The sequence below is a fragment of the Penicillium rubens genome (genome assembly GCF_028828025.1).
Source record: "Penicillium rubens strain IBT 27055 chromosome Unknown utg000002l_segment0_segment0, whole genome shotgun sequence".
Classification (NCBI taxonomy): domain Eukaryota; kingdom Fungi; phylum Ascomycota; class Eurotiomycetes; order Eurotiales; family Aspergillaceae; genus Penicillium; species Penicillium rubens.
The window spans coordinates 9569718-9593788 of NW_026890600.1; the positions used below are offsets into that span (position 1 = coordinate 9569718).

The window sequence follows — 24071 nt, forward strand, 5'->3', positions numbered from 1 at the left end:
CTTGAACATTCCAATTCGTAAATCCATCCAACACTCTAGCAAGCAATGATCATGACTCATGATAGTTTATGGTATAGCGACATTATCTATACAAATAAAAGCAACAGTAAATCCAAACCTCTCACATCAAACCTCCTCCTTAACCACCACAGAATCCAACCCCCTCTCCTGCCTCCTCTTTACAACCCAACTCCCCAATTCCGCCCAAACAGCTTCCTTTTCGGCAGGCTTCATCCCAGCCGCAAGCCCACTAGTCGTTGTAGCGACGAAAACCGGCGCACCAGCCCAACCATCACCACGACCCATATTCTCCGTCTCCGCCTGCCAGCCATACCGAAACTCCTCCTTCCGAATCCCCCTCCCATGCCTAACCCGCCAAACAGCCTCCCAAATACTCTTCCCAACAAGACAAACAACCTCAGGCCTCTGCGCCGCAACCTTGGCCTCAAGCACAGGAACACCAGCATCCATCTCCGCGCGGCTGAGCATGCTCGCGTCGCGCGTCGGCCGCTCCACAATGTTCGTGTTGCCTACGCTGTATAGCGCAGGAAGCTTGTATGTGTCGGCGGGTATGTGGCGCACGCTTGTTATCCCCGACGAATAGAGCAGTTTCCAGAAAAGGTTTGACGGGTGTGCGTAGGCGTACCCCGTTACCCCTGTCATTATTCCCGGGTTCACGCCTACGAGTAGGAGGATCAGGTTCGGGGGGATCGTGTCGCGGAGGAGGGATTCTGTAGCTGGAGGACCCGCTATTGGCGGCGTGGGCGGGATTTGTGGGGTTGCTGTGCGCTTGCGTTTGCTTGGAGATGGAGACGTTGCCATTAGGGTTGATTTTGAACGGGTGGTGCGTTGATGTGTGGCTGTGGTTATTGGCGCTGTTGGTGGCACTGTTCTCTTGCGTCTTGGGCTGGGGGTAATGGGGTCTGCTTGGCGTTCGTTGGTGGTGTTTATGCGGCGTTGGGATATAGTAGTTCTCGAGGTACTCAGGGCTTCGCGTGTTGCGGTCCCATTATGTAGGAATTGCTGCAGCCTGCCATTGAAGCTGGTCATTTTGTTGACAGGAACATCCTCCACTGTTTCAAGTGCCGTCTCGTCTTCCTCGAGTTTGGGTTGGACTTCTGTAGACGCAGGCATCTTGTCTGGTGTCAGTCAGATTGGGTTAGTTCTCAGTTTCCAAGCAGCTAGGTAATGACATATAGACAACGGGCGAGACATTTATATGGGATCTTCTGGACCTCTAAAAGTAGTGGGAGTATTCTTATCAAAATGACGTTTTTTTTTTTTTTTTTGGTCCGGACAGAGCATCACGTGCCAGGCGATACTGTACATGCCGAATTCGACCGCCTGCCCACCTCCGCCCGACCCTTCCCTTCCTGGTATGGCGCCCTCATGTTTCCCCGTTTTGGTTTAGCCCCGTCCCTAGCCGCTTTTACTGTCCATCTCCCTACCTAACTAGGTACAACATCCATAGGTAGGTATGTCTAACTGGGATATGGCCGCCCTAGGCTCAGAACAGGAATTTTAGTTTCTGTGGTGCTTTCTGTTCTCTTTCTCTCTTTTCCCTATGAATATCGCCGCCTTCCCCTCAATCCTATATACCAAAGCCGCAAGTACACCTCCATGTGCTGGATAATGGCTGGATAATGGCTGGCACTCGAGGTGCCTAATACTCGAAACGTCACAAGACCTCAAGCGCTAAATGAACCATATCCAATCCTCCTATCTCGAGGAGTAACCAGACCGCCTCAGAAACATTCTATATACAAATTCTAGCATTCCCATACCGACACCCATCATGAAGTCCCAAGTCAGTATTCCCATTCGGGCATCACACAGCCCATTATTAACGCCGTCGATGTCCAAAGCGACTTCGCATCTTTTGAACCCGATCAGCGGACGACGTACTCGAGCTGACTTTCCCTCCTCATCTGTTCTCATCTGGGTGAATGCCGGTAGACTAAGAGGGAGGAAAGACGAGCTGGAGGCCAATTTAAGAAACGATCTCGGGGGCCGGAGCGAGAATCAGTAACAGGGGCCGGATTCTCCACAACTGGTTATCAGTCCAGACCATATGACCACACAACCTAGACGGGGATTAATGATACAAGCAATGTCACTCTTTCAAGTCGTCAAGTTCGTTATGTATTAGGCTATTTACACTATCTCCGTCTGATGCGTCCAACGCACCAGACTGAACCATTGTTATGCTTTAAATATTCCTTGCCGTTTCGGCAAAGTCCAAGGCTCCGGACAGACGACCTATACATCCTCTCGTTAGCACAAGAACAGCCTATGTCCACATAAGCCGAAGAACATACCTCGCCTTCACTGTAGGCCCAGAAATAAACACCGATGCCAATCAAATAATATATTGCAGGGTCGGTCCCTTGATAGAGAAGCGCCGCGAGGAGGGCGCTGAGGGGGTATATGATGAGACGGATTTCAATGCTGCGATGCGGTATTGAGCCAGCAAGTGGCTTAAGAGGCCATTCCCAGGCTATGCCGACGAGGCCCATGATGAGGTTTAGGATTTGGAGAACGGGTACCGGGGCAACGGCGGCATCGAGGTTCCTGGAGATAAAGTCCCAGAATACTTTGGGCCAAATAAAGCCCTCAACAGCACTGGCGACCTGATCTGTTTGAATTCTGTCAGCTCCGGCTTCAGGCTGGGAGTGTTTAGTGGGCAACATACAAGCTGCTGCGGTGAGAATGATTAACCGCCCCCAATGGTTCTTGATGAGCCTGCCCATTGTGCTGAGTTATGGGCACTTGGCCGAGCGAAAACTTGTTGTGTGTGGTTGAGCTTCGTCCAGCGAAGGTCTCGGAGGAAATAAAGTCACTTTAGTGTAAGTGACAAAGTGCGGAGCTAATCCTGGGCGACATATGCCGCAAACCCCAAATAGCTGCGACGTCTTCTGTGAGAGGATCACTTCATCGTATGATCGCAAGCCACAGAGACTTTGATTAAGTTGGAGAATCCAGAGCACATGGAAAGTGGATAATATTGCAAGGATTTATCGTAGTAACATGATCTCATATGGGGAAAGAAAAAGCAGCATGCTCCGAGTGACATACTTGCAGGTTGGACTAGGTATAAGAATCTATACTTAGACTACCGACCCCTCTGGTAACTCAACCAGAACTTGGCACACTTTGCCAGGATGTGATTGTCGAGCGCCAAAAAGGTGAATCGCTGCGCCGGGGTTGGTACACATGCAAGAAGAGTAGGGCTAAACCGTGATCCGCACGGATACAAGTAATGTAGACCAATCATCGGCTCGAAAGTCCTCGAATCCTTGACAACCCCCTCTTCCTGAGCTTCTTGAAGAACCGGCTTAGGCCGCGTGATTGGAGAGTGGGGGATGTGACGGAGCGGATCGCAAAGTGGATGTCCGCAAATCAGAGGCCGCAGCTTGCGCTTGGCGTGATGAACTGCAGGTGGCACGCATGGCACGCACAGGGTCCTTCACTTTCAAGTCTCATCGACATTCGAATTGTAATTTTATTATTGAGGCTTTCAGCCGAGGACTATGCTTTCTACACTGTCTGGGTTGTCTGGGTTGTCTCATCTTTGTACTAGAGACAAGTTTGGAACATTCCAGATCAGATGACCACAGTAGCCCTGATTCCAATTCAGTGCAACACACCGTCTTTCGACATCTTCTGCAATGTCAATCCGTGCCTGATTTAACCTGCAGTGCTAAGTGGAGACTTTTATCGGGAGAGAAAAAAAAATCGTTGATGGGGAAACAGAGCCCGAGTCACTATATTTGGGCGAATCGTCAATGCACTAAGGATCCTGAACCGAATGACAGGTATTCTCACCGATGCTGGGCGACCCTCGGCGTCCCGTGTGACGAAAAGACAGCGCTTGCAGGTGGATTATAATAGGCCAATATCTCATCAACTCTCGTTCCTTGGCCTCATTTAACGCTGTCCACTCACAGTCCTCACGGCCACTCACCAGCCTCTCTGTCACCACCGGGGCATTACTCTCTTTTGGACTGCGGCGTCGACCCGTTTAGCTTCCACCCGCCTAAGCCCGCCATTATTGGAGCAAGAACCCAAATCGGATAAGATTGGTCGAACTGCGTCTGCTTCCTTTGACTGACTCGCTTCATCGCGGGGAACGTGGCACGGTGGTCAGACTTCAGACGTATAAACTCCGTGTCATGATTGGTGTGCCTGCTACGAACGGTCATTAAAAATAGCAAACTTTTCAGAGTATTAATATAAACTGGAGCCCAGCATGATAAGCAAGACCTTTGAAAGCCTCGGAAAGAATAAGCCAAGATAGCAGTTGAAAGAGACCAGGCAAAAACTGACGAGGCTTTTAAGCGACCAAGATTCTAGCCCTGGGACTTCGTCTCTTGGTCTCTTTCCACTCCCCATTCTTAGGAGAATTTGGAAAGCACAGACACCGTAGGCTTGAATGCTCCTTAGTTTATTGGACAGAAATCTACCACAGTCGGTTAGACGGTTAGACGGAGTAGTGCCCGCCAGAAGCGATGTAATTATAGATCGGCCGCCCCCCACCCCTGCAGCTAAAACCACAACACTGGGATTCTCTGAACCTCCAACTCACCTCCGGTCCTGTCCTTATTCATCTATTGACGCCAACCATGTCTAGGGCAACTTGAACCAACCGATAAAATATCATATTTTATCTCAAGTGTGCCAGTAACCTCTCATATTAGAGAGAATAAGTGCGAGGAAATCCCCCGGCGGAACGCCAGCAGCGCTTGCGACAAGGCGCGCAACCCACATTCAAGCTTCTATACATCTTTATTGAGCACTATCGCAAGCTGCGAGTTTGCTTTCCCAGAGCGAGGTGTTCCAGAGTATTTGGAACATTTTCGAACCTGCTCTTCGTCTTCAAGCGGGTTGTCCCGGAAGATTCTGGTTTACACCAATTTCATGGAGAAACAAGGGCGTTGACAAATTCCGAAGCCACTGACCTCTCAATATTGACACTGGAGTCTTGCCACAAAAGAGGATCAGGAGATTTCGCTTTCGACTGAGCTTCAGTGTATATTACCGGGTTGCTGGTCAACCGTCTGGACTTGTCACTCCTTTGATTGAATCGTCTTTTATCGCCTAAATTACTCGTCGCTGGTCGACATTCTTAAAAACGAAGAGAAAGAATGGCCCCAGCTCAAGCCTCCTGGTGGAATAAGTCGGAGTTGACTGTTTCCAAGGTCTTGTTCCATTTGTTCTTTTGGGGTTCACATATTGGTATCTTTGCTGTAGGATGGTATGTATTCTGACGTATACCAGTTCCTAAACCGCGTTGCTGACATTCTCAAAGGTATCTACAGGCATCAAATCCAAAGTTGGAGTTGCTGAATAGGCTCAGCTATTCAGTCTGGATATCAAGAGGCGCAGGTCTCGTTCTTTCGGTCGATTGCACTTTGATCCTATTTCCCATGTGTCGGAACATCCTTCGATGGCTGAGACCACAAATCAGATGGCTACCACTAGATGAGTCGGCATGGTTCCATCGGCAAATAGCTTATGCCATGCTAGTATTCACAGCTATCCACACCGCTTCTCACTACGTCAAGTAAGCCGTTCACTCATTCAGTTTGTCCCAGTCACTTTGCTAACATTAACCAGTTTCTACAACATCGAACAAGAGCAAATCCGTCCAGAACTTGCAGTAGAGATCCATTTTGCTCGCGCGAGTGGTATCACGGGCCATGTCATGCTCTTGTGCATGATGCTCATGTATACAACCGCACATCACCGCATTCGTCAGCAGGCATATGAAACTTTCTGGTATGCGCATCACCTCTTTATCCCATTTATGTTGGCGCTTTATACCCACGCCACTGGATGCTTCGTCCGAGACACCGACCACCGTATCTCCCCTTTTGCAGGACAAGAGTTTTGGGATCATTGTCTTGGCTATGAAGGGTGGAGATGGGAGTTGGTCATCGGAGCTTTGTATCTCTTTGAGCGACTCTACAGAGAGATCCGATCTCGGCGCATGACGGTGATCACAAAAGTTATCCGTCATCCTTATGGTACGATCCCATGCTTTCATGAGTGTCTGGGTTGACCACAGCTAACCAATGACCTTAGCCGCCATGGAGATCCAGTTTCACAAACCAAGCATGAAGTACAAAGCCGGACAGTGGGTATTTCTCCAAGTACCTGACGTATCCAGCACCCAGTGGCATCCATTCACCATTACCTCCTGCCCCTTCGATCCATATCTCAGCATCCACGTCCGCCAAGTCGGAGACTTCACCCGAGCACTTGGAGATGCACTCGGCTGCGGTCCCGCCCAAGCCAAAGATCTTGAAGGTCTCGACCCCAACGGCATGTACGAAGTTGCCCTCCAGAACGGACAGACCATGCCCGCGATCCGTGTGGATGGACCATATGGTGCACCCGCCGAAGATGTATTCGACAATGAAATCGCCGTGCTCATCGGCACCGGCATTGGCGTCACGCCCTGGGCATCTATTCTCAAAAACATTTGGCATCTCCGATCAAGTCCGAACCCTCCTCGTCGACTGCGACGTGTCGAGTTTATCTGGGTTTGTAAGGATACCTCGTCATTTGAATGGTTCCAAGCTTTGCTATCTTCCCTAGAAGCACAATCCGCCAGCGCGGCTGTTAGCGAGGGAAGCACGGAGTTCTTGCGTATCCACACCTACCTCACGCAGCGTCTCGACCCCGACACTGCCGCAAATATCTATCTCAATTCCGTCGGTCAGGCCCTCGACCCTCTCACCGAGCTAAAGAGTCGGACGAATTTCGGTCGTCCGGACTTCAGACGACTTTTCACTGCTATGCGGCATGGCTTGCTGGATCAGTCCTACATGACGGGTCTGCAGAGTGCCGGTACCACCGATATAGGTGTGTACTTCTGTGGTCCTAATACTGCTGCCATGCAGATCAGCGACGCAGCCAAATCTTCATCAACCAAGGACGTCCGGTTCAAATTCTGGAAGGAACACTTCTAGTCTTGTTTCTGGTGCGCTTTTGCTTTTCTCATCTTTGTTCTATCATATATGAATGATACGAGTCACGAATCTCTCTCTTTATTATTACTCTTCCATGGTTTCATGGACTCTCTAGGTTGTCCCTTCTACACTGGATTTCACATCTTTAATGGAGGCATGAAGCCCTCTGCTCATGGCCAACAGGGAGAGAAGCAATCACAACACACGTGGGTACCAGCGGGAATGCTGGATTGTAGGAATATATGGCAATAGACTTGACAACGTCCTCTGAATAATACTGTTTTGTTTTCAATATGTCCGTATTATGAGGTCGTGTAGAGTTCTGATTTTCTCAGTATGTCGAAGTTCTCTGTGTAGGGGGTAATAACTCTTAACTTACCCCTTCTGTTTTATTGCGTATTATATATTTCACAGGTTATACCTAGGTATGCTTTTCACTAGTTTATATTTCGCAGCCAATCCTTCATATGCTTCTAATCACAGCACCAATAAGGGGGAGAGAATATCATTAAAGACATAGAAAATACTATAGATATTAAATATTATATAAACCTCACATCATTAGGCATGCCCTTCATTCCGAGAACGCGTTTCTTCAGACACCGTGACATCCGTGGTGACCGCAATTCCTTCTTTGTAATCGTCGAATGAGCCTCTTCCACTCCGATTCGTATCAACAACAATATGCTGTTGGCTCTCACCCGTCGAATCTCGCCGCGACTTCCCCCAAGCCATCGACGACAGCTCATACGGATGCTTGTTATCCCCACCCCGACTCTTCGAAGTAAAGAGATTGCTTCCCTTTGGCGTCTGGCTGATATGGTTTGAACTGCCATTTGTCGAGAACCAGCGCGAATTGCTGATAAGTAGCTTAATTCCGGGGGCGCAAATTGTTATCACGGAGACGAGGGCTTCGCGGGAGGCCCAGCCTAGGGCGGTTGACAGTTCGGAGATGTCTTTGACGGAGTAATATGCGCGGAGGAAGCCAGCGATCATGACGAAGATTCCGGATGAGAAGAGGATGCAGAGGAGTAGCTTTTGGGAGATTGGGATCCGGGCCGCTATAATCAGCGGAATGGGGATTGTTAGGACCGCAATGTCAGTTCTGCTCAAGTAGTTAGTTTATATATGGCCAACGGGGGTTGGGAAAACTTAGTACTGACGTGATACTGAGGGTTTCGATGACGATATAGTTCAACGGACGTATAGTACAGTTATCTGTCGATGGAGTTAGCAACCACAAAATTTGACCTCGGAATTATTCATCTCACCTCCAGCATATGGCTTGATTTGCCAACTCTTGTGTACTGGGTGGCAAATAAAGACGTGGAAAAACAACGACGCGAGGAATGTGCAGATACACAAGGCTCCGACGGTCATAGTCAAGCGGTGCTGCCAGAGACCCATTCTGTCGCTTGGTTAGCATAGGTTTTGAATAGCTGAAAGGAGTCAACGACGCACGTCAATCTGTTGTAGAGAAACATCAGGACCCCTTTAAATAACCACACCATGAAGACATAAGAGACCCAGGCAACAAATGCGTCGATGGAGCCGGTTCGTAGTGTTGCGACTTGGCTGTCTGGCACCTCCATCGCCGTCTTCTCGTTGAGACCAATATTCGATCCGTATACATCTGTCTTGAATTAACATGGAAACAGAGCAGGGAGCTAGAAGAAAACATACCTGTACAGAGGTAGAGGAAGACGGTGTGCATTGTCCAGAATATCTTTTCGCAGTTAGTATCATTACCTCATTCGAAATGCACAAGGACTGACCGTGGCTAATACTAGACATAAATCATCCCAGTAAAACTTGCCCTTTCCAACTTTCCACCGTGCGTAAAGGCGAACTGCAATGATGACCAGCCCTATAGCCCATTCTGCGAACAACTCTGCCGAAACGTTGTAGGCCATGGTGATGGTAAGTCGCTCTATGCTTTCGATATAGGCTGGAATGAACAAGTCCACGATCACCCAAGCCACGGGATCATTGTTTTTTCTTTTCTTTGCAAGGCTGAAACCACACCCTCTAAATAGCAAGAATAAGCAACATAAGGCCAAACCTCGACTAAGTGACCCTGAAAATCTTTTCAAAGACGAAATAGATACTATCTGATTGACTAGCGAACTCAATATCTGGAAATATCCATGGATCGAGAATAATCTTATCCCAAGACCCGGTGCCTTGGGTCCGGGTGTGGGGAGTCTCCCGTGTCTGCTGTCATGGTGGAGTCACTGCCAAGACATGATGTGGTAGTCTTCACTAACATACACTTACAATATCATGAATTCGATGAAGTTGGGATATACAAATATACCGTACACCCTAATATATTATCTCATGTATACATATAGAGATAGAAATGTCATGCTAGATTGCCAAATACTCGTGAGTAAGGTCTATTAACTTTGGATCGGCAGATAAATATGGGGTTGGCGGGGAATAAGGCCAGGTCAATGAGGTATGGGCGATGAAAATCCCAATTTGTTCGGGGCATTCTCCCTGAACAGAACGTGCCCTTCGAACTACGGAGTACTACTCTGTTACGTACGAAGTGTGGGAATGTGGGTCAGAATGCATAAGGCAAATAAGATGAATTTCGATTCACAGTCTCGTAGACTGCAGTCTTGTCCTCGTTCAAAGATATGCAACCGTCTCCACAGCCGTGCTTGTACATAGGCTTGTGCGAGAGAAGCGTTTCGGGATCAAACCAGCCTATAATGGGCGGGGACGCGTAGGCTTGACTGGTTTGGCATCGGTCGAGCGCTTCTCCATGGCCCCGGTTTTCCGTTTTCCAGCCCCCCAGTGGGGACTTGAGCACGATGCTCCGGGTGTGAAAGCCGTGTAAATCTCGGGGTTCGACGGAGTACCGTCAAGTGGGTGGTGGCCGAATGCCCCTCCTGATCCAGCCGTTGTGGTTTCCCCCTCGTTCTCCTTGGCCACAACTTTGAATATGGAAACCAAACATCTTCAGAGGCTCTTGGCGGAAGCTAAGGCTTCACTTGATTCGTACGAGTCAACTCAAACCGATACCTGTCGAGTTGAAGCTCAGGAAAAGGCGGCACAGCTGGCGCGTGCGCTGGAACGTCCCAAGGATGCAATCCTCAAGCTTTCCTTTTCTGTAAGTCATCAACATTGCCTGTGAATTATGGAATGTCCTGCTAACCATTTGCCAAGCCTATTATTCTCATGGCCGTGAAGACGGCCCATGATATGAATGTATTCCCCGTTTTGTCTCAGGCCACGGGTCCAGTCCCCCTGGCCGAATTGGCTGCAGCAAAGCCGGCGGACCCTCTTCTAGTCGGTAAGTAACTACTTGAGAACGGGAATTTTCTAACTTGTTTCCAGAGCGTATTATGAGAGTTCTAGTCGCCAATGGCTTCGTCGAAGAGTCAGCTCCCAGCGAATACCTATCTACAGCGCTATGCCGAGAAATGACCGAGCGCACATCGATTGGAGTCGTGGGATCACTGTAAGCTGCTACAAACTCGTAAAAAGAGACCAAGATCTTAATACGTTTGTATACTAACCTAATCAGCTTCCATGAGTTTCTACCCTCGGTCCAGAAAGTCCCCGAATATCTTCAATCTACCAACTATCGGAACCCAGACGATCCCATGTGGGCCCCTCTTCAATACACGCATGATCTGAAGATCGATGGATTTACATGGCTCTGCCAAGATCCCGAAGCGTTAACCCGGTTCAATAGCTTCATGGAAGGGCAGCGGGCTGACCGTCCACACTGGGGTGACTGGTTCCCGGTTCGTGAAAAGCTTCTCGACCACGCGGAGATTACCCCCGATACACCACTTTTGGTAGACCTTGGCGCTGGTCGCGGACATGACTTGATTGGATTTAGGCAGAGATTCCCCGATGCCCCGGGTAAATTGGTATTGGAGGATCTTTCCTCTGTGATTGATGAAGTACGTGGCGCACAGGATCTAGAGGCGGCGTCTATTGACACTGTTGCGCACGATTTCTTTGCTGAGGTTCAACCGGTTCAAGGTAAGACTGCCTTGTATATGTGTGTGTGTTTGCATTTGGATAGGGCTAACGAATATCTATTAATGTGCAGGGGCACGCGCGTACTATTTCAAGAACGTGTTGCATGATTGGTCTGACGAGAAGGCGACGATCATCTTTAACCACCTCAAGCCGGCTATGAAGCGCGGGTTCTCCAAGGTCATCATGGAGGAGTATATTCTTCCTGATCAGAATGCTCGCTCGCTTCCTTGTATGACAGATATCGCGGTCATGGTATTCTGTTCCGGATTGGAAAGAACCCGTCAGCGCTGGAGTGACCTACTGACATCTGTTGGTCTGCGAGTCCTGAAATTCTGGGTCCGTGAAGGCGACGGGTTGGGAATCATTGAAGCTGAATTGGCCGAGACCTGTTAAATAGGTCTCTTAGTAGGAAGCCAACACTAGCCGGCTTAAATGAGTAAATGATCACCTTCATATGCGTGGGTCCATCGGTCCACCGGTTGATTCTGAATTATGTGTCTCAGCACTGCGCACAGATAAAGCGAAGGACAGGTTCAAATTCATGAATTTAGGTCTATACAAGAGGGCTCCACGCAGGTCGTGACGTCAGATTAAATCTCTAGAGATTTCCTAGGACAAAGTGTAAATGTACTTGGTCGAGACTAGCTGGCACCATATGTTAGACCTATGAGGGCAGTGATGTTTTTGCTGAGCTGTGTTTCGTACAATAACTGCACTAAAGGCGTATACTTCAACGGAAGCATCCAACTTGCCTCCCAAATACCCACCTCTCAACCTGAATGATCGTATATAGAATCTTATTGTTAGAAAAATTCAGAGCCAGTATTGACCCCAAAGCATGAGAACATTCCAATGGCCAATTACGCTGGTACTCCGCTTTTTCATCGTCAGTCTCAGCCAATTGGTTTAATATTTGTGCAATCACCGTATCGCCTCGTATTCGATAAAGCCTTTGTCAGGCCACAAATCGCCCATTTTCTCCTTGATCTCAGACATAAGCTCAGTTCCTGCTACCGCATCATCGCTGCCCAGCTTAATGCGCTCAAAGTCTTACTCTGAAAAGCCAAACGGGAATGGGATGTCGCTAATACTGTGATTCTGATTCAGAGAAAAGCGCCAGGCGAGACGTATCTGGTCTGTTTCGTTTAGCATTCCTGCTAGTTGTAAGAGGGTACGATGCAATGAAGCATAAGCCTCTAGGAGAGCAAAACTGGGCAATGCTATCTGGTGGCTTTCTCATGCCGATCTTTTGAAAAGTAGGTATGACTAGCCTAACATTGGAAACATCACATAGGTAACTACAATCCGTTGGATATTTTCATGAGGCGTGGTTTTGTGTTTCACGTTCTACGCAGCTATATATATGCAGCTTCAAGCACGCCATATCAAGCCCAAGTGAGCAAGGCTTATAAATCTGCTTGGAAATACCACAAAACAGCAGCCGTGGATACGAGTGATAAGCGTATATAACAATAGCTATTCTCGTCCCAAAATATTTGTATGAATCCTACTCGGCAAGATTCGAAGTCCAATCTGGTGGACACCCAAACCAATTTCAAGATGACCGACTCGCAACCCAACCGTCAGCTGCATCTTACGGCCTTCATGCGGCCAGTCTCACTGCACACAGGTGCATGGCGCTATCCGGGCTCCTATCCCGACGCCAACTTCAATTTCAAACACATCACACAGTTCGCCCAAAAGCTAGAGGCCGCCAAATTCGACGCCTTCTTTATGGCTGATCACCTGGCCGTTCTGAACATGCCCGTCGAAGCTCTTAAGCGGAGCCATACGGTTACTTCATTCGAACCTTTCACTCTACTCTCCGCCCTCTCTGCCGTGACAGAGAAGATCGGTCTCGCAGCCACTGCTAGTACAACTTACGACGCACCGTACCATGTTGCCCGGCGATTTGCTAGTCTGGATCACCTGAGTGGCGGGCGAGCAGCATGGAATATTGTGACCACCGGAAACCCGGAGTCAAGTCATAATTTCGGATTCGATGAGCACTTGGCCCATGGTGATCGTTATAAGCGTGCCCGTGAATTCTATGACATCGTTACGGGGCTCTGGGATAGTTTCGCCGATGATGCTTTTATTCGCAATGTCGAGACGGGGGAATATTTTGATCCAGCGAGAATGCATGTGCTGAACCATTCCGGCGACGAATTGAAGGTTCGAGGACCGTTGAATATTGCCAGACCACCGCAGGGATGGCCGGTTATTGTTCAAGCAGGGCAAAGCGAGCCGGGACGACAACTTGCGGCTGAGACTGCCGAGGTTGTATTTTGCAGTCCGAAGGATATTGATAGTGCCAAGGCGCTGTATGCGGATATCAAGGGGCGAGTGGAGCGAGCGGGCCGGAAGAGGGGACAGTTGAAGATCTTACCCGCGGCAATGATTATTGTTGGGGATAGCAAGCAAGATGCGCGGGAGAAGAGACTCAAGTTGGATAGTTTGGTCCACTACGACAGTGCCATCGCTTCTTTGTCAATCTCACTTGGCGTGGATGTCAGTGGCCTTGATCCCAATAGTTTGTTAGCGGACGACCTGCCCGAGACGAATGCCAGCAAGACGAGCAGGGAGTCTGTTGAAAAGCTGGCCAAGCAAGAGGGACTGACGATCCGTCAACTTGCGCAACGATATGGTGGATACTCAGGACTGACATTCCTCGGTTCGCCGAGTGACATCGCTGAGGAGATGGGGACGTGGTTGCGTGGAGAGGCTTCTGATGGCTTCACATGCACGTTTCCGTTCTTGCCACAGGGCCTGGAAGAGGTGACAGATAGATTGATTCCTGAACTTCAGCGAAGAGGCCTTTTCCGCAATGAGTATACGGGATCGACACTACGTGAACATTTTGGCCTGTCGAGACCCGAGAATCGGTTCTTCACTGAGGAGTCATAATGGTGTCTCGCCAAGACAGATTATATTACAGCGCGATTTCATTTATTTTTCCAATTGAGATGTTGGGTCCCATTGTAACAGTTCTTTGCTCCCGTTACCTGCCATTGCCGAATGGAGTTCAATCGAGGAATGTCTTACACCAAGCGTATGGGCTTTTGGCAGCATCCCCCAATTGCCGTATATTCCAGTCCCTTAATCATTTGAACTGTGCCAGGGCCTCTCTCTTCTCTCGGCCAAATACATGGATGGAAAGGATGTGACTTCAAAGACTGCATGTTATAGACCGATGGTCAGCTTTGGGCGCCTTGATTGTTGAAACAAATATGTTTAAATGTGGTTAAAGATGTGGTTCATGGATGTTATTGCCTCTGCAAGGATACCCGCGTCGCCTTATTTCATCTTAAGACTTGAGCGTGGAAGTATTGGAGGCTGGCAACCCGCCGGTGTCGAACCAATATGTAATGCACCCGGACTTTCTGGTCTTAGTAGCTCTGATAGTCTCCGTCTAAATAGCTTCTACACTGTCACTAGTTCCCCGAGATTATAACGCTGTCAGACCCATACAACTACAGATGAAGCACGGAATTTTCACTTCTCAGTTCGATTTGACATTACTCTTGCATCCAGGTGAAGGGGATCTGAGAAGCACCCCCTTCACCTGTTCATCGTTGTATTCCCCACTGTTCACTCCCCTTCCTCCCCCCTTCGTCCCCCACGGTCAGATCCCTTCTGGGCCTACTCGGCCCAGAAACCCTCCACATGACAGTGGACTCGAAGTCCACGGCGCAGCATGTCCGAGTACAGAGCTCGGAGCGCTGCATGGTCGAACCCCAAAGGTTCGACCTCCCCCTTCCGGTTGAGGCGGCAGGGGGGCAGGCGGTTGGTCAAGTCCGCCCGCAGGTGCTCAAAGCCGAACATATACAGCTCCTTAGACCAGGGGCAGGAGCGCAGCGCCCGGAAGTAGACCTCGCGGGCGCGGCCGACGTTGCACTCCGCGTACAGCTCGTAGAGGATGTACAGCTTCCAGATGGTGAGGCTGGTCTGGGCGGAGGTCGAGCTTGCCAGGTCGAAGGGACTCTTCCGTGTTGCAGTCCGCCCCATCGGGATGACATCACCGATCGCTCGCTCGAAGGCTGCCCGGATGGAATGCGGGGTCGAGCCGAGCATGAGAGGGCGACCCATTTCAGCGTAGATGCTGAAAAGGTGAGTCGTGACAGGTACACGGTAGATTGGGGCAGGCCCTTGTAGATCCTTAGCGGCCCTGCCGTTCGCCCCGATGGTGACGTCGAAGATATCGCGGGTCCGATCGCTCATATGCAGGCGAGACTCGTTCCATTTGAACAGTGACAAGAACATAGTGTTGTGGGGCCACCATTCTAGGCTATCCAGAAACAGCGCACGAACTTCAGCAGGTCTAAATTGGCCACTCTGTCTCTCCACGTAGTAGTACAAGATCCGGGCTCGGGCTTGGTGCAGCAATTCTCCGCCCAACACCCTGAAATCATCGTCGGTCCTGCGCATGCCTCTAAGGGAAGAGACAGCGTGATTGTAGGAATCCAGGACATCATCAAGTTGCTCGCCCTTGAGATAGAGGAGGATGGCATAGCAGTCAGCGTAAGCTGCGTATGCTTGCATTCTCTTGGACCTCAAGGCAGTGTTCATAGCGTTAAACAAGTACTGTGAATAATTAGTACGACGTTCATTGAGACCAACGGATGGAAACTTGCCTGGCTGACGCTGAGAAAATTGGGTCCAGTAAGACCAAGGTCATCATCCTCACCAGCCGCGTTGTATGACGGCAAGTGAACTTGACGGTATGGCATAGCCTGCAAGAGGTACGATGCTCGATTCTTTTGCCCATCGTGAAGCATTTCCCAAAGCCACGAGTTCCACAGGAGCGCAGAGTCAGTGAGCTCCCGAGCGTCAAAATTCTTGCTCATAGACAAAGCAGTGGACCACACATTGTAAGCAACGTCACGATCGCCACTTCGCCAATACATGAGCGCAACGGCATTGTAAAGTCGCAGGTTCGACGATCGCTCTTTTAAGAGTCGCCTTCCATATTTCTTGCCCAGAGTGTTGTTACACGCGAAAGTTACTGCCATAGCATATTCAGCCAATTGGCTGTCTCCGAAGGCGTCGACAAGGGAATGGAGAGTTGAGAGTACAAAATCAGGATCGATGACACATGAGGAATGAGAGGTGGTTGCAGCCCACTTCGTCAGAGCGGAAAACCACATCTTTGGGTCGGCAAATAGAGTATCAGTGGTGTGAACGAAGGTGTGGTGAGGGAATGCGAAAGGCTCAATGGTTGTGGTTGCAGCATGTTTCTGAAAAGTGATCCAGTCCGCGATTGTGTTGCGAGGATCATCCATAAATTCATTTCGCAGGAAATTATCACCAGTCCACAGTCGGCTGGTGTGCATATTCGCAGGCACTGTCAAGTGGGGCAAACGGCAAAAATACAAGAAGCCATCAAGTAGGGAACCAAGGCCTTCTTCCAAGTCCCAGAAATATGGCAGTATCTGCGTACAATCTTCGATGAGGACCACTCGGAAAGCGTCTTTCTTTTTGGAATCGTCAAAGGCATGTGACGGCATGCGATTTTTGAACATCCGCTCCCTTTCTGCATGTACCCAGGTTGGGAACAAGCCTAGGGCATCCGCCTCAGAAGTGTAGACAGGCTCGGCGGCGGGAACACGGGAGGTTTGTCCGCTGTTCCAGGGCTGCCAACCGGGCTCCCCAATCCGGATGTGACCAGGTGCCCACAACTTTTTGAATTCCACTAGGGCCTCTTCTTTCTTTCCCATTAGATGGGCTGGCCGGAAGCATGTAAATTCGAGCACCGCTTGCCATAAACCGACAGCTAGCTCTACGTGGCCGGATTCTCGAAGGAACAGGGTCAAACGGAGCAGCAAGTACGCCCTGATGAGAGATTTCTGCGGTCCAAAGCCGACACGTGAATGGGTCTTCAAACAGTAGCCATAAGTGGTGAAGCAGTCATTGAAGTTGAAATCCCGACTATCAGTCTGACAGTAGTCAAGATACTGGATCCATACAGTTATGAACTCGGAGTGGTACCGCAACACTTCGTCCCATTCCAATGCGAGTTTTGCGTCGTCCCATATTTTCCCACCCTCTTCCATACGGCACAGCACAAGGTGATCCCGTGCAGGATTTTGTGCGTTAGCCTTGAGCGCTCTTTCATACACATACAGCTTGGCTCTTGCCACAACTTGTGCATCATCATGAGAGGAGGTTCGATCGCCAGATCGTGCGCCAGTGAGAGCGAGTTCTTGATGCTCAGCAAGGCGGATCCATGACTGGATATCAGTTGGTCGTTTTTCCACTGCGCTGTTCAACTTGGCATTGATCTTCAAGATCTCAGCTTCCATGGCAATTCGAGTAAATGCGCTCGTGTCAATGTGCTCAGTGACTTGTTCTCCGGATTTAGCCGGGTCATGGATGGAGCGATAAGACGGTGCTTCATCATCTAAGTCGGCAGTTGCCGCAACACCGGGTTGAGACGGAACTGTTGTTGAAATGAAACCTTGTGAATGTTGGGTCTCAGTGGCAACGTTAGCCTTGAGGTCAGAACGGAGGCGAACGGGGAGACTGATGGACAAAGCAGATAGGGTTTCCGCGGAGAGCGGCTTGGTAGTAGAGCTTGTAGAGGAGCTTGAGTCGGGGCGAAGAAGCAGAAGGGCACCCTGGTCATACCGCGTTTTGTAATCAATACGCTGACCGGGGAGTCCAAGTACAAAGCCATCGCCGTTGCGGTGGTACGTGGGAATCTCATAACGATCTACGCCGTAACGTGTATTGTCGCGATCACCGCGCTTGTCGACGACAAATGTTTTGTTTGCCTCACCGTTTGCAGCGTTTACATCCTTAATTTTTTCCCCACTCGGGCGCTTCTCACTTTCTTCACCTGTCGCCTTCTGACGACCGCCCTCTGAACGCCTTCCATGGTGACGAGGAAGCGGAGACCCTTTAGAGTCTGCACGCTGACGGTGGCCCAAGCGACGACGCCGGTGACGTTCATGTTGCGAGCCGGCAACGCCGGCCGGAGGAGAGGTAGGGGGAGGTCGGAAGCTGGAGAATTGCGGGACACCCTTCGTACCTGGTTAGTCTTTGCTTCTCATTTGGTGTACGTGAAGGTAACTAACCTGAGACCCGGGCGAGTCCATCGTGGTGGCTCGATATTCCTTATCGAATATTCCTTATCGAGTCGCGCCGCGGTCTGATAACTCGGAAGAACGATTCTCCGAGGGCGGTCGGGTTGATCGGCAAAAAAAAAAGTCAACCATTTGCTCTTGGTCAAACAAAGCTTAAGACTTACCTCAAATAATTTAACCGCTTCCCCTTGGCTCGCAAACAAAGAAAAGACTACCGTCACAAGTCTCAGGGATATGGGTCACTGCGCAATTGTGTGAGCATCAATACAGAACAACAAGAAAAGTCCGCGGAACATCCCGCCAAAAGAGACTTCACAATGGCTTCGTCTCTCGCCGCGCAGCTGTCGCAAATTGCGGCCAAATCGACACATGAGCTTGACCTCAAGGCGCAACGGGTTTCACACTCACAGTCACTTATTTTTGATCCAAAGGTCGCCGGCACTCAGGACTTTGATGCGATCTATGATATTTGTTATGATGGGTTCCGGGAATTATGCTCGTTGGACCCCCGGTTTGCCGAGTTTGATCGCACGATCTTCAGTGAGCAGAGCAAAGCGGAGGACCGCAGTCAGATGAACGTCCTTCAGAACAAGGAGTTAGATACTGCGGTTGAAGCTTTCCTGGCTCTGGTTAGCGGAAGGCTACAGTTGAGTCCCGCAGTCAAGGCTGTGGACTGGCTTGTGAGAAGATTCAGGTGAGGGACATCCGCGAGGTGGAGCGCAGATCGTGAGATCGCGAGACGTGGTTGCTGACTTGTATGGCAGGATCCACGAGTTCAATACGACAGCCGTATTATTGACGTTCTTACCGTATCACACGACACCACTCTTTCTGAACCTTCTATCCATTCTTCCGGCAACTCTCACGCCGGCATTCAAAGTTCTCGCTCCATACAAGAACGGTCTCATCAATCCGCCAAGACACCCACTTGTTCACAGCGCAGCGACGAACAAGGCTTTCTTTTCCGAATTCAACGAATATGTCCTTAAAGTCTGTAGGCAGCAGGCCCAAAGCCATGCACTACTTGCATTTTGGGCCGGAGTTGTTACAGAGGCAATCGCAACAATGTTGGATGGTGCTCGCTCAGGGAGAAGAGAGGCCGAGAAGCAAAAGCATGAAGATATCCTTTTGCGGATTTTACCGGTACTCAGTAACGCTTTCACAATGAAAAAGGTGTCCGAATTGATCGTTGGCTGCTATATGATCTGTGTTGTCCTGGCACAGAAGGCCTTCCTATCGAACGAAGTTATCGATGGTCTAATGGAGAGTGTTGTGGGTTCTTGGACAGAAGATACAAAGATATCTGGTCTGATTTGCCTTTCGGTCCTTGCACAGCAGAAGCCTGCTGTTGCAGTCCCGAAAAAGGTCTTCAAGGGTATTGTGCGCCTTGAAAATCCCATCGCCCAGCTTTCTGAAATCGCACCGCAATATCAGACATCTAATCTGCTACTTGGGATCATTGCCGGCTGCTTGACTGATCTTGACAAGCAAGACAATGCCCGCCTCGCAATTCTGGCCTCCATCTTTGAGCGCAAGATGCTTGGCGAGAACGAAATCGCCAAGGCTATGAGCCTCGTGCTCGAAGCAGCTTCTAATGCAGATGAGACCCGAGGAATGTCCTTGGATGCCCAGACCCAGCTCGCTGAATTGGTCCAAGGATTCAACCGGTCGGAAACCCTCCAACCCATTTTCCAGAGGACTTTGACTGGATCTTCGTTCAACATCTCGGCGCTGGAACACAACCTTCAAACTGTTGTCGAGGCCCCCGTTGTGGCACAGGCCATCGAAGATGTGGATATGATCGATGCGGACGATCAGCCACAGGTGGACGCCTTTACTCCAGCTCTGGAGACTTTGGTCAAAGAGTCCTTGTTCCCACGCTCGTTCCTCTCCAGACAGTCGATCATCGAATTTGATAACCTTGTACGCGTTTTCGCCTTGGCGGTGGACTCCGAGGACAATCTGGAGCGTTTCACTACTTTGCCAATCTTAGGCAAGTCCCAGGCGACCAAGGCCCCTCAATATTTGTCATTCTTTATCAGAGTCCTTGTTGGCCACTACCCCATCGGAACGAAGATTGCGGCTTTGAACGTCGTGTCATCTGTTCTTTCATCGGCACCTGCAGACTTTGATCCTCAGGCACTCCTGCCATTCCTGTTTGTGGCCCTCTCCGATCCTTCCGAACGGATTCGCCGTGAGACCGCTGGCGTCTTGGCTATTATCGGATTTTTGTACAAAAAGAATAATGGCGGTGACAGCTCGAAGCCATGGGCTCACGACACGATCTACGGCAAGGGCAAGCAATCCACTGGTGTTGCATGGCTCACCACTAAGGATGCGCAAAAGGTCCTGGAGCGGGCATTGCTTCCAGGGTTGGAGGAGTCTATCCTTGACTCTAACCATGTTCGTAGAACGGTGGAAGCTACCCTACGGGGCAACGTCCTGTCCGAAACTTCGGGTGCCACCGAACTCAAGAAGTCTCTCCGTCTTAGCCTGTTCGCTTTCATCTGCTCCCATGTTGTCAATATGCCAGTTTTCGCACCGAAGACTAGCTTGTTAAGGTTGATCAACAGCGTGGAGAAGGTCTCTACGGCAACCCTGACGAGTGAGCTTCTCCCGGTACTAGAGGATTGGCGTCGCTTGAACGAGAGGGAAGTCGAGGAAATTTGTGGCAAAGAGCGCATTGTGGCATCTGAGACGGAGAATTTGATTGCTGCTATTGTCACATCCAAAGACAAGGACGCCGTTGATGTCCTCCTCTCCAATGCAAGCTCTGGTGACAACTTGCGCCCATCCTTTGTTGCGGCTTGCTTTGGCCAAATCAAACACATCTGGGCTAAGATTCCCGAAGACCGCAAGTTGGCCGCATCCGAGAAGTTGCTCGATATCTCCCTTTCGGGTTCGGCCAATACTGCTTCTCTCGCAAACAACTGCCGAGACGTTCTTCGCACTGTCGAGCTCCCCGGTGTTGTCCTTCAGCAATTTGTCCAAAAGATCCCCGTATCTATCACCGATGTTGAGTCTGTTGGCCCTGCGCCGAAGCGCAGACGTACTAGCCAGAACAACATGGTTGCGATGACAGTCAAGGACGAGGCAGAGCTTAGCAAGTTGATGGACAAGATGACTTTCATCTTGGAGATTGTGGATAGCTCCTCCCCAGAAACACACCCCGAGCTTGTAGATGGATTGTTCCAGACTCTCGCTGCTCTTCATCACTTCAAGTCTCAGATCCAGTCTGGCATGAGTTATCTCCTCAGTTTGACTTTGGGGAGTCTCCTGGCTATCGTCAACACATCTAAAGGATCTGCTAAGCCGAAGTTCGATACATCCGTCATCAGGGCCGACCTGGTGGTGGACTGCGTGCGGACGACAGACAGCCCGCAGGTTCAGAACGGGGCTCTTCTTCTCGTGGGAAGTTTGTCCGTCATCGCGCCGGAATTGGTTCTCCACAGTGTTATGCCGATCTTCACTTTCATGGGCAGCAGCGTTCTGCGCAAGGATGATGACTACTCTGTTTCGGTCATTGACCAAACTATCGACCAGGTTGTTCCTGCCCTCATCCAATCCCTACGTAACCAGAAGAGGGATGTTGTCTCTGGAACGTCCGAGTTGTTGCTCAGTTTCACCGCAGCCTTCGAGCACATCCCTTCGCATCGCCGTCTGAGACTCTTCCATGCCTTGATCAGCAAGCTTGGAACGCAAGAGTTCTTGTTTGCTGTCCTGGCAATGCTCGCTAACCGATACTCTGCCGACAAGGATGTCCTCACTCTAATGACAGGTTTGGTTTCGGATACTACACCAGTCGTGGAGCTTACCACCTACAGCAAGTACTTGAACTTGGTCAGCGATTCTCTCAAACCCAAGCCAGGTATCTCGCAGGTCCTTCTTGGAATTGGTAGTGATGATGGACGCGACGCCCAGAGCATCTGCGTCGACCTCCTGCGTGACCTTGCTCACTTGTTCAAGCACTCTTCTCTCAAGTCTAAGCTTGAGACAGCCTTCGAGTCGGACGACCAGGTTGCTGACCAGTCCCGCGCTTGCTTCTCCCGAGTCCTGACGCAGGTTCTGAGCATCGGCGAGGCTGTGCAGAGTATGAAGCCCGTTAACCAGGCTTGTGGTGAGGTCCTCGGCTCTCTGTTCAGCACCCTGTCTCTGGTTGACTTCCTCGATACCATTGAGGTTCTTCTCCAGGGTCCTAATGACGAGCTTCGACGCAAGGTGCTTCGTTTGCTGGAAACCCGCCTCCGCCAGAACCCCGAGCGCGACAACCTGTCGCAGATCCGTGTCCTCGACTTCCTGCCTACCCTGGTTGGCATTGTCGAGTCGTCCCCGGATATCTTGCTCAAGCATGCTGCTGTTTCTTGCATTGACCGCATCACCGACAAGTACGGCCGTAAGGACCCGTCCAAGGTCATTGCTGCGGCCAGAGTGGTTGCCAGTGAATCTTGCCTCGGCCAATCGGATGACCGCATCCGTTACATGGGTGTCCTGTGCCTGGCCTCTATGGCCGAGGTGCTGGGTCAGGCCATGATTCCTGCCCTTCCTGACACACTCAAGCGTTCATTGGGACTGCTCGAGTTGAGTTTGGTTTCAGGCAAGGAGAACTCGCGACTCCACGACGCCGTCTTCGCCCTCTTCTCTGCCCTCTTCGTTCACCTGCCATTCATGATCTCAGCTGGCCATCTGGACAAGATGCTGCTCCTGTCCTTCGAGTCTGCTAACGCGGACATCGAGGAGAGCAGTGATGAAAGCCGCCAGGAGTGCCTGCGGTTGATGGCCCGCAAAGCGGATGTGGGCGCAACTCTCGGCGCTGTTGATCGCAATTGGCAACACGCCATCCAGGCTGGTCCAATTGCTGTGAACGAAATCTTGGAAGTTGTCACAATCGCTGTGGACAAGCACCCCAAGTCGACTATTGCTAAGAACATTGGTGTGCTTACAAAGATTCTCTTCAAGGCGTTCGATCTGCGCCGTGAACAGATTGCTCTTGGCGATAAGGCTATCTTCGAGTCAACTGCTATTGATGAGGCTGAAGCGGCGCTTAACGACGTTACCATCAAGATGATCTACAAGCTGAATGACAGCACGTTCCGGCCCATCTTCCTTAAGTTCGTTGAGTGGGCCACCACTGGCTCCTCCCAGGACGAACAGGCTCGGATTTCACGCCTCACGACTTTCTACAAGTTCCTCGAGGTCTTCTTTGGTACTCTCCAGGTATGTTTCCGCAGAATTCTTTTTTACATTGATCTTTGTCACTAATACTTCTTCAGTCAATTGTCACCGGGTACTCCAGCTATGTCTTGGAGAACGTTGTCAGTGTCCTGAACACGTCGGGTCCCTCCAAGACCCAGAAGTCCCTGTGGTTGGCTGCCCTTCGTATGCTCCGCAAGTCCTTCGAGCATGACCAGGATGGTACGTTTCCTCTCTGACCCAGCCCCCCCTTGGCTGATTACTGCCACTAACATCCACTGCAGAATTCTGGCAGAGCCCCTCCCACCTCGCCAGCATTTCCGGTCCCCTGATCGCCCAACTGGGCCACGCAACCAGCACGACCACGTCGAACATGGTCATTGCCGACGTCGTGCCCACGATCACGGAACTGGCCATCGCCGCCGACTCTACCGATAACCATAAGGAGCTGAACTCCGCCCTGATGAAATACCTCCGCCCCTCCTCTGCGCCGAATGCCCGGTCCGCTGGTGGCGACAGCCCCCACACCCGTCTCGCAGCCCTCAAGACCGAACAGGCTCTTACGGAGCAGCTTGGTGAAGAGTGGCTGGCACTTCTACCGGAGATGCTGCCTTATATCAGTGAGCTCATGGAAGATGAGGATGAGAGTGTTGAGAGAGAAGTCCGCAAATGGGTTAAGCAGATTGAGAAGGTGCTTGGTGAGCGTCTCGATGATATGTTGACTTAGAGCTTTGGTTTATGATTGTGTACAAAATTTGCATTTTCTTGGCGTCCATAGAACAGGTCCTGTGCAGGCCTTACAGGTAGTCTACGGATA

At 50.4% G+C, this 24071-nt stretch overlaps 8 protein-coding genes across 8 annotated transcripts; 4 read left to right on the top strand and 4 right to left on the bottom strand.

Annotated features, from left to right (window-relative positions):
• Positions 1-126: 126 nt before the first annotated feature.
• On the bottom strand, positions 127-1134 carry N7525_006068 (mismatch-specific DNA-glycosylase; the record flags this gene model as incomplete). The annotated part of the gene is made up of 1 exon (XM_002564120.2): positions 127-1134. One exon carries the CDS (start codon positions 1132-1134, stop codon positions 127-129), a length of 1008 nt encoding a protein of 335 aa, XP_002564166.2.
• A 1068-nt stretch (positions 1135-2202) lies between these two features.
• N7525_006069 (uncharacterized protein) lies at positions 2203-2750 on the bottom strand (the record flags this gene model as incomplete). Its single annotated transcript, XM_002564119.1, has 3 exons — positions 2203-2259; positions 2319-2635; positions 2693-2750. 3 exons carry the CDS (start codon positions 2748-2750, stop codon positions 2203-2205), a joined length of 432 nt encoding a protein of 143 aa, XP_002564165.1.
• A 2769-nt stretch (positions 2751-5519) lies between these two features.
• Positions 5520-6974, top strand: N7525_006070 (putative NADPH oxidase (NoxA); the record flags this gene model as incomplete). Its single annotated transcript, XM_002564117.2, has 3 exons — positions 5520-5563; positions 5617-6026; positions 6085-6974. 3 exons carry the CDS (start codon positions 5520-5522, stop codon positions 6972-6974), a joined length of 1344 nt encoding a protein of 447 aa, XP_002564163.2.
• Positions 6975-7535: 561 nt separating this feature from the next.
• On the bottom strand, positions 7536-8887 carry N7525_006071 (uncharacterized protein; the record flags this gene model as incomplete). Its single annotated transcript, XM_061213600.1, has 6 exons — positions 7536-8079; positions 8138-8192; positions 8246-8382; positions 8436-8607; positions 8658-8700; positions 8750-8887. The coding sequence occupies 6 exons, from the start codon at positions 8885-8887 to the stop codon at positions 7536-7538; spliced, it is 1089 nt and encodes a 362-aa protein (XP_061070621.1).
• A 1040-nt stretch (positions 8888-9927) lies between these two features.
• On the top strand, positions 9928-11372 carry N7525_006072 (uncharacterized protein; the record flags this gene model as incomplete). The annotated part of the gene is made up of 5 exons (XM_002564115.1): positions 9928-10095; positions 10152-10278; positions 10323-10446; positions 10513-10979; positions 11050-11372. The coding sequence occupies 5 exons, from the start codon at positions 9928-9930 to the stop codon at positions 11370-11372; spliced, it is 1209 nt and encodes a 402-aa protein (XP_002564161.1).
• Positions 11373-12539: 1167 nt separating this feature from the next.
• Positions 12540-13886, top strand: N7525_006073 (LLM class flavin-dependent oxidoreductase; the record flags this gene model as incomplete). Its single annotated transcript, XM_002564113.1, has 1 exon — positions 12540-13886. One exon carries the CDS (start codon positions 12540-12542, stop codon positions 13884-13886), a length of 1347 nt encoding a protein of 448 aa, XP_002564159.1.
• A 735-nt stretch (positions 13887-14621) lies between these two features.
• Positions 14622-18076, bottom strand: N7525_006074 (uncharacterized protein; the record flags this gene model as incomplete). The annotated part of the gene is made up of 3 exons (XM_002564112.1): positions 14622-15563; positions 15623-18001; positions 18056-18076. The coding sequence occupies 3 exons, from the start codon at positions 18074-18076 to the stop codon at positions 14622-14624; spliced, it is 3342 nt and encodes a 1113-aa protein (XP_002564158.1).
• Positions 18077-18381: 305 nt separating this feature from the next.
• On the top strand, positions 18382-23981 carry utp10 (snoRNA-binding rRNA-processing protein UTP10; the record flags this gene model as incomplete). Its single annotated transcript, XM_002564111.2, has 4 exons — positions 18382-18758; positions 18829-23278; positions 23335-23476; positions 23539-23981. 4 exons carry the CDS (start codon positions 18382-18384, stop codon positions 23979-23981), a joined length of 5412 nt encoding a protein of 1803 aa, XP_002564157.2.
• Positions 23982-24071: the final 90 nt, after the last annotated feature.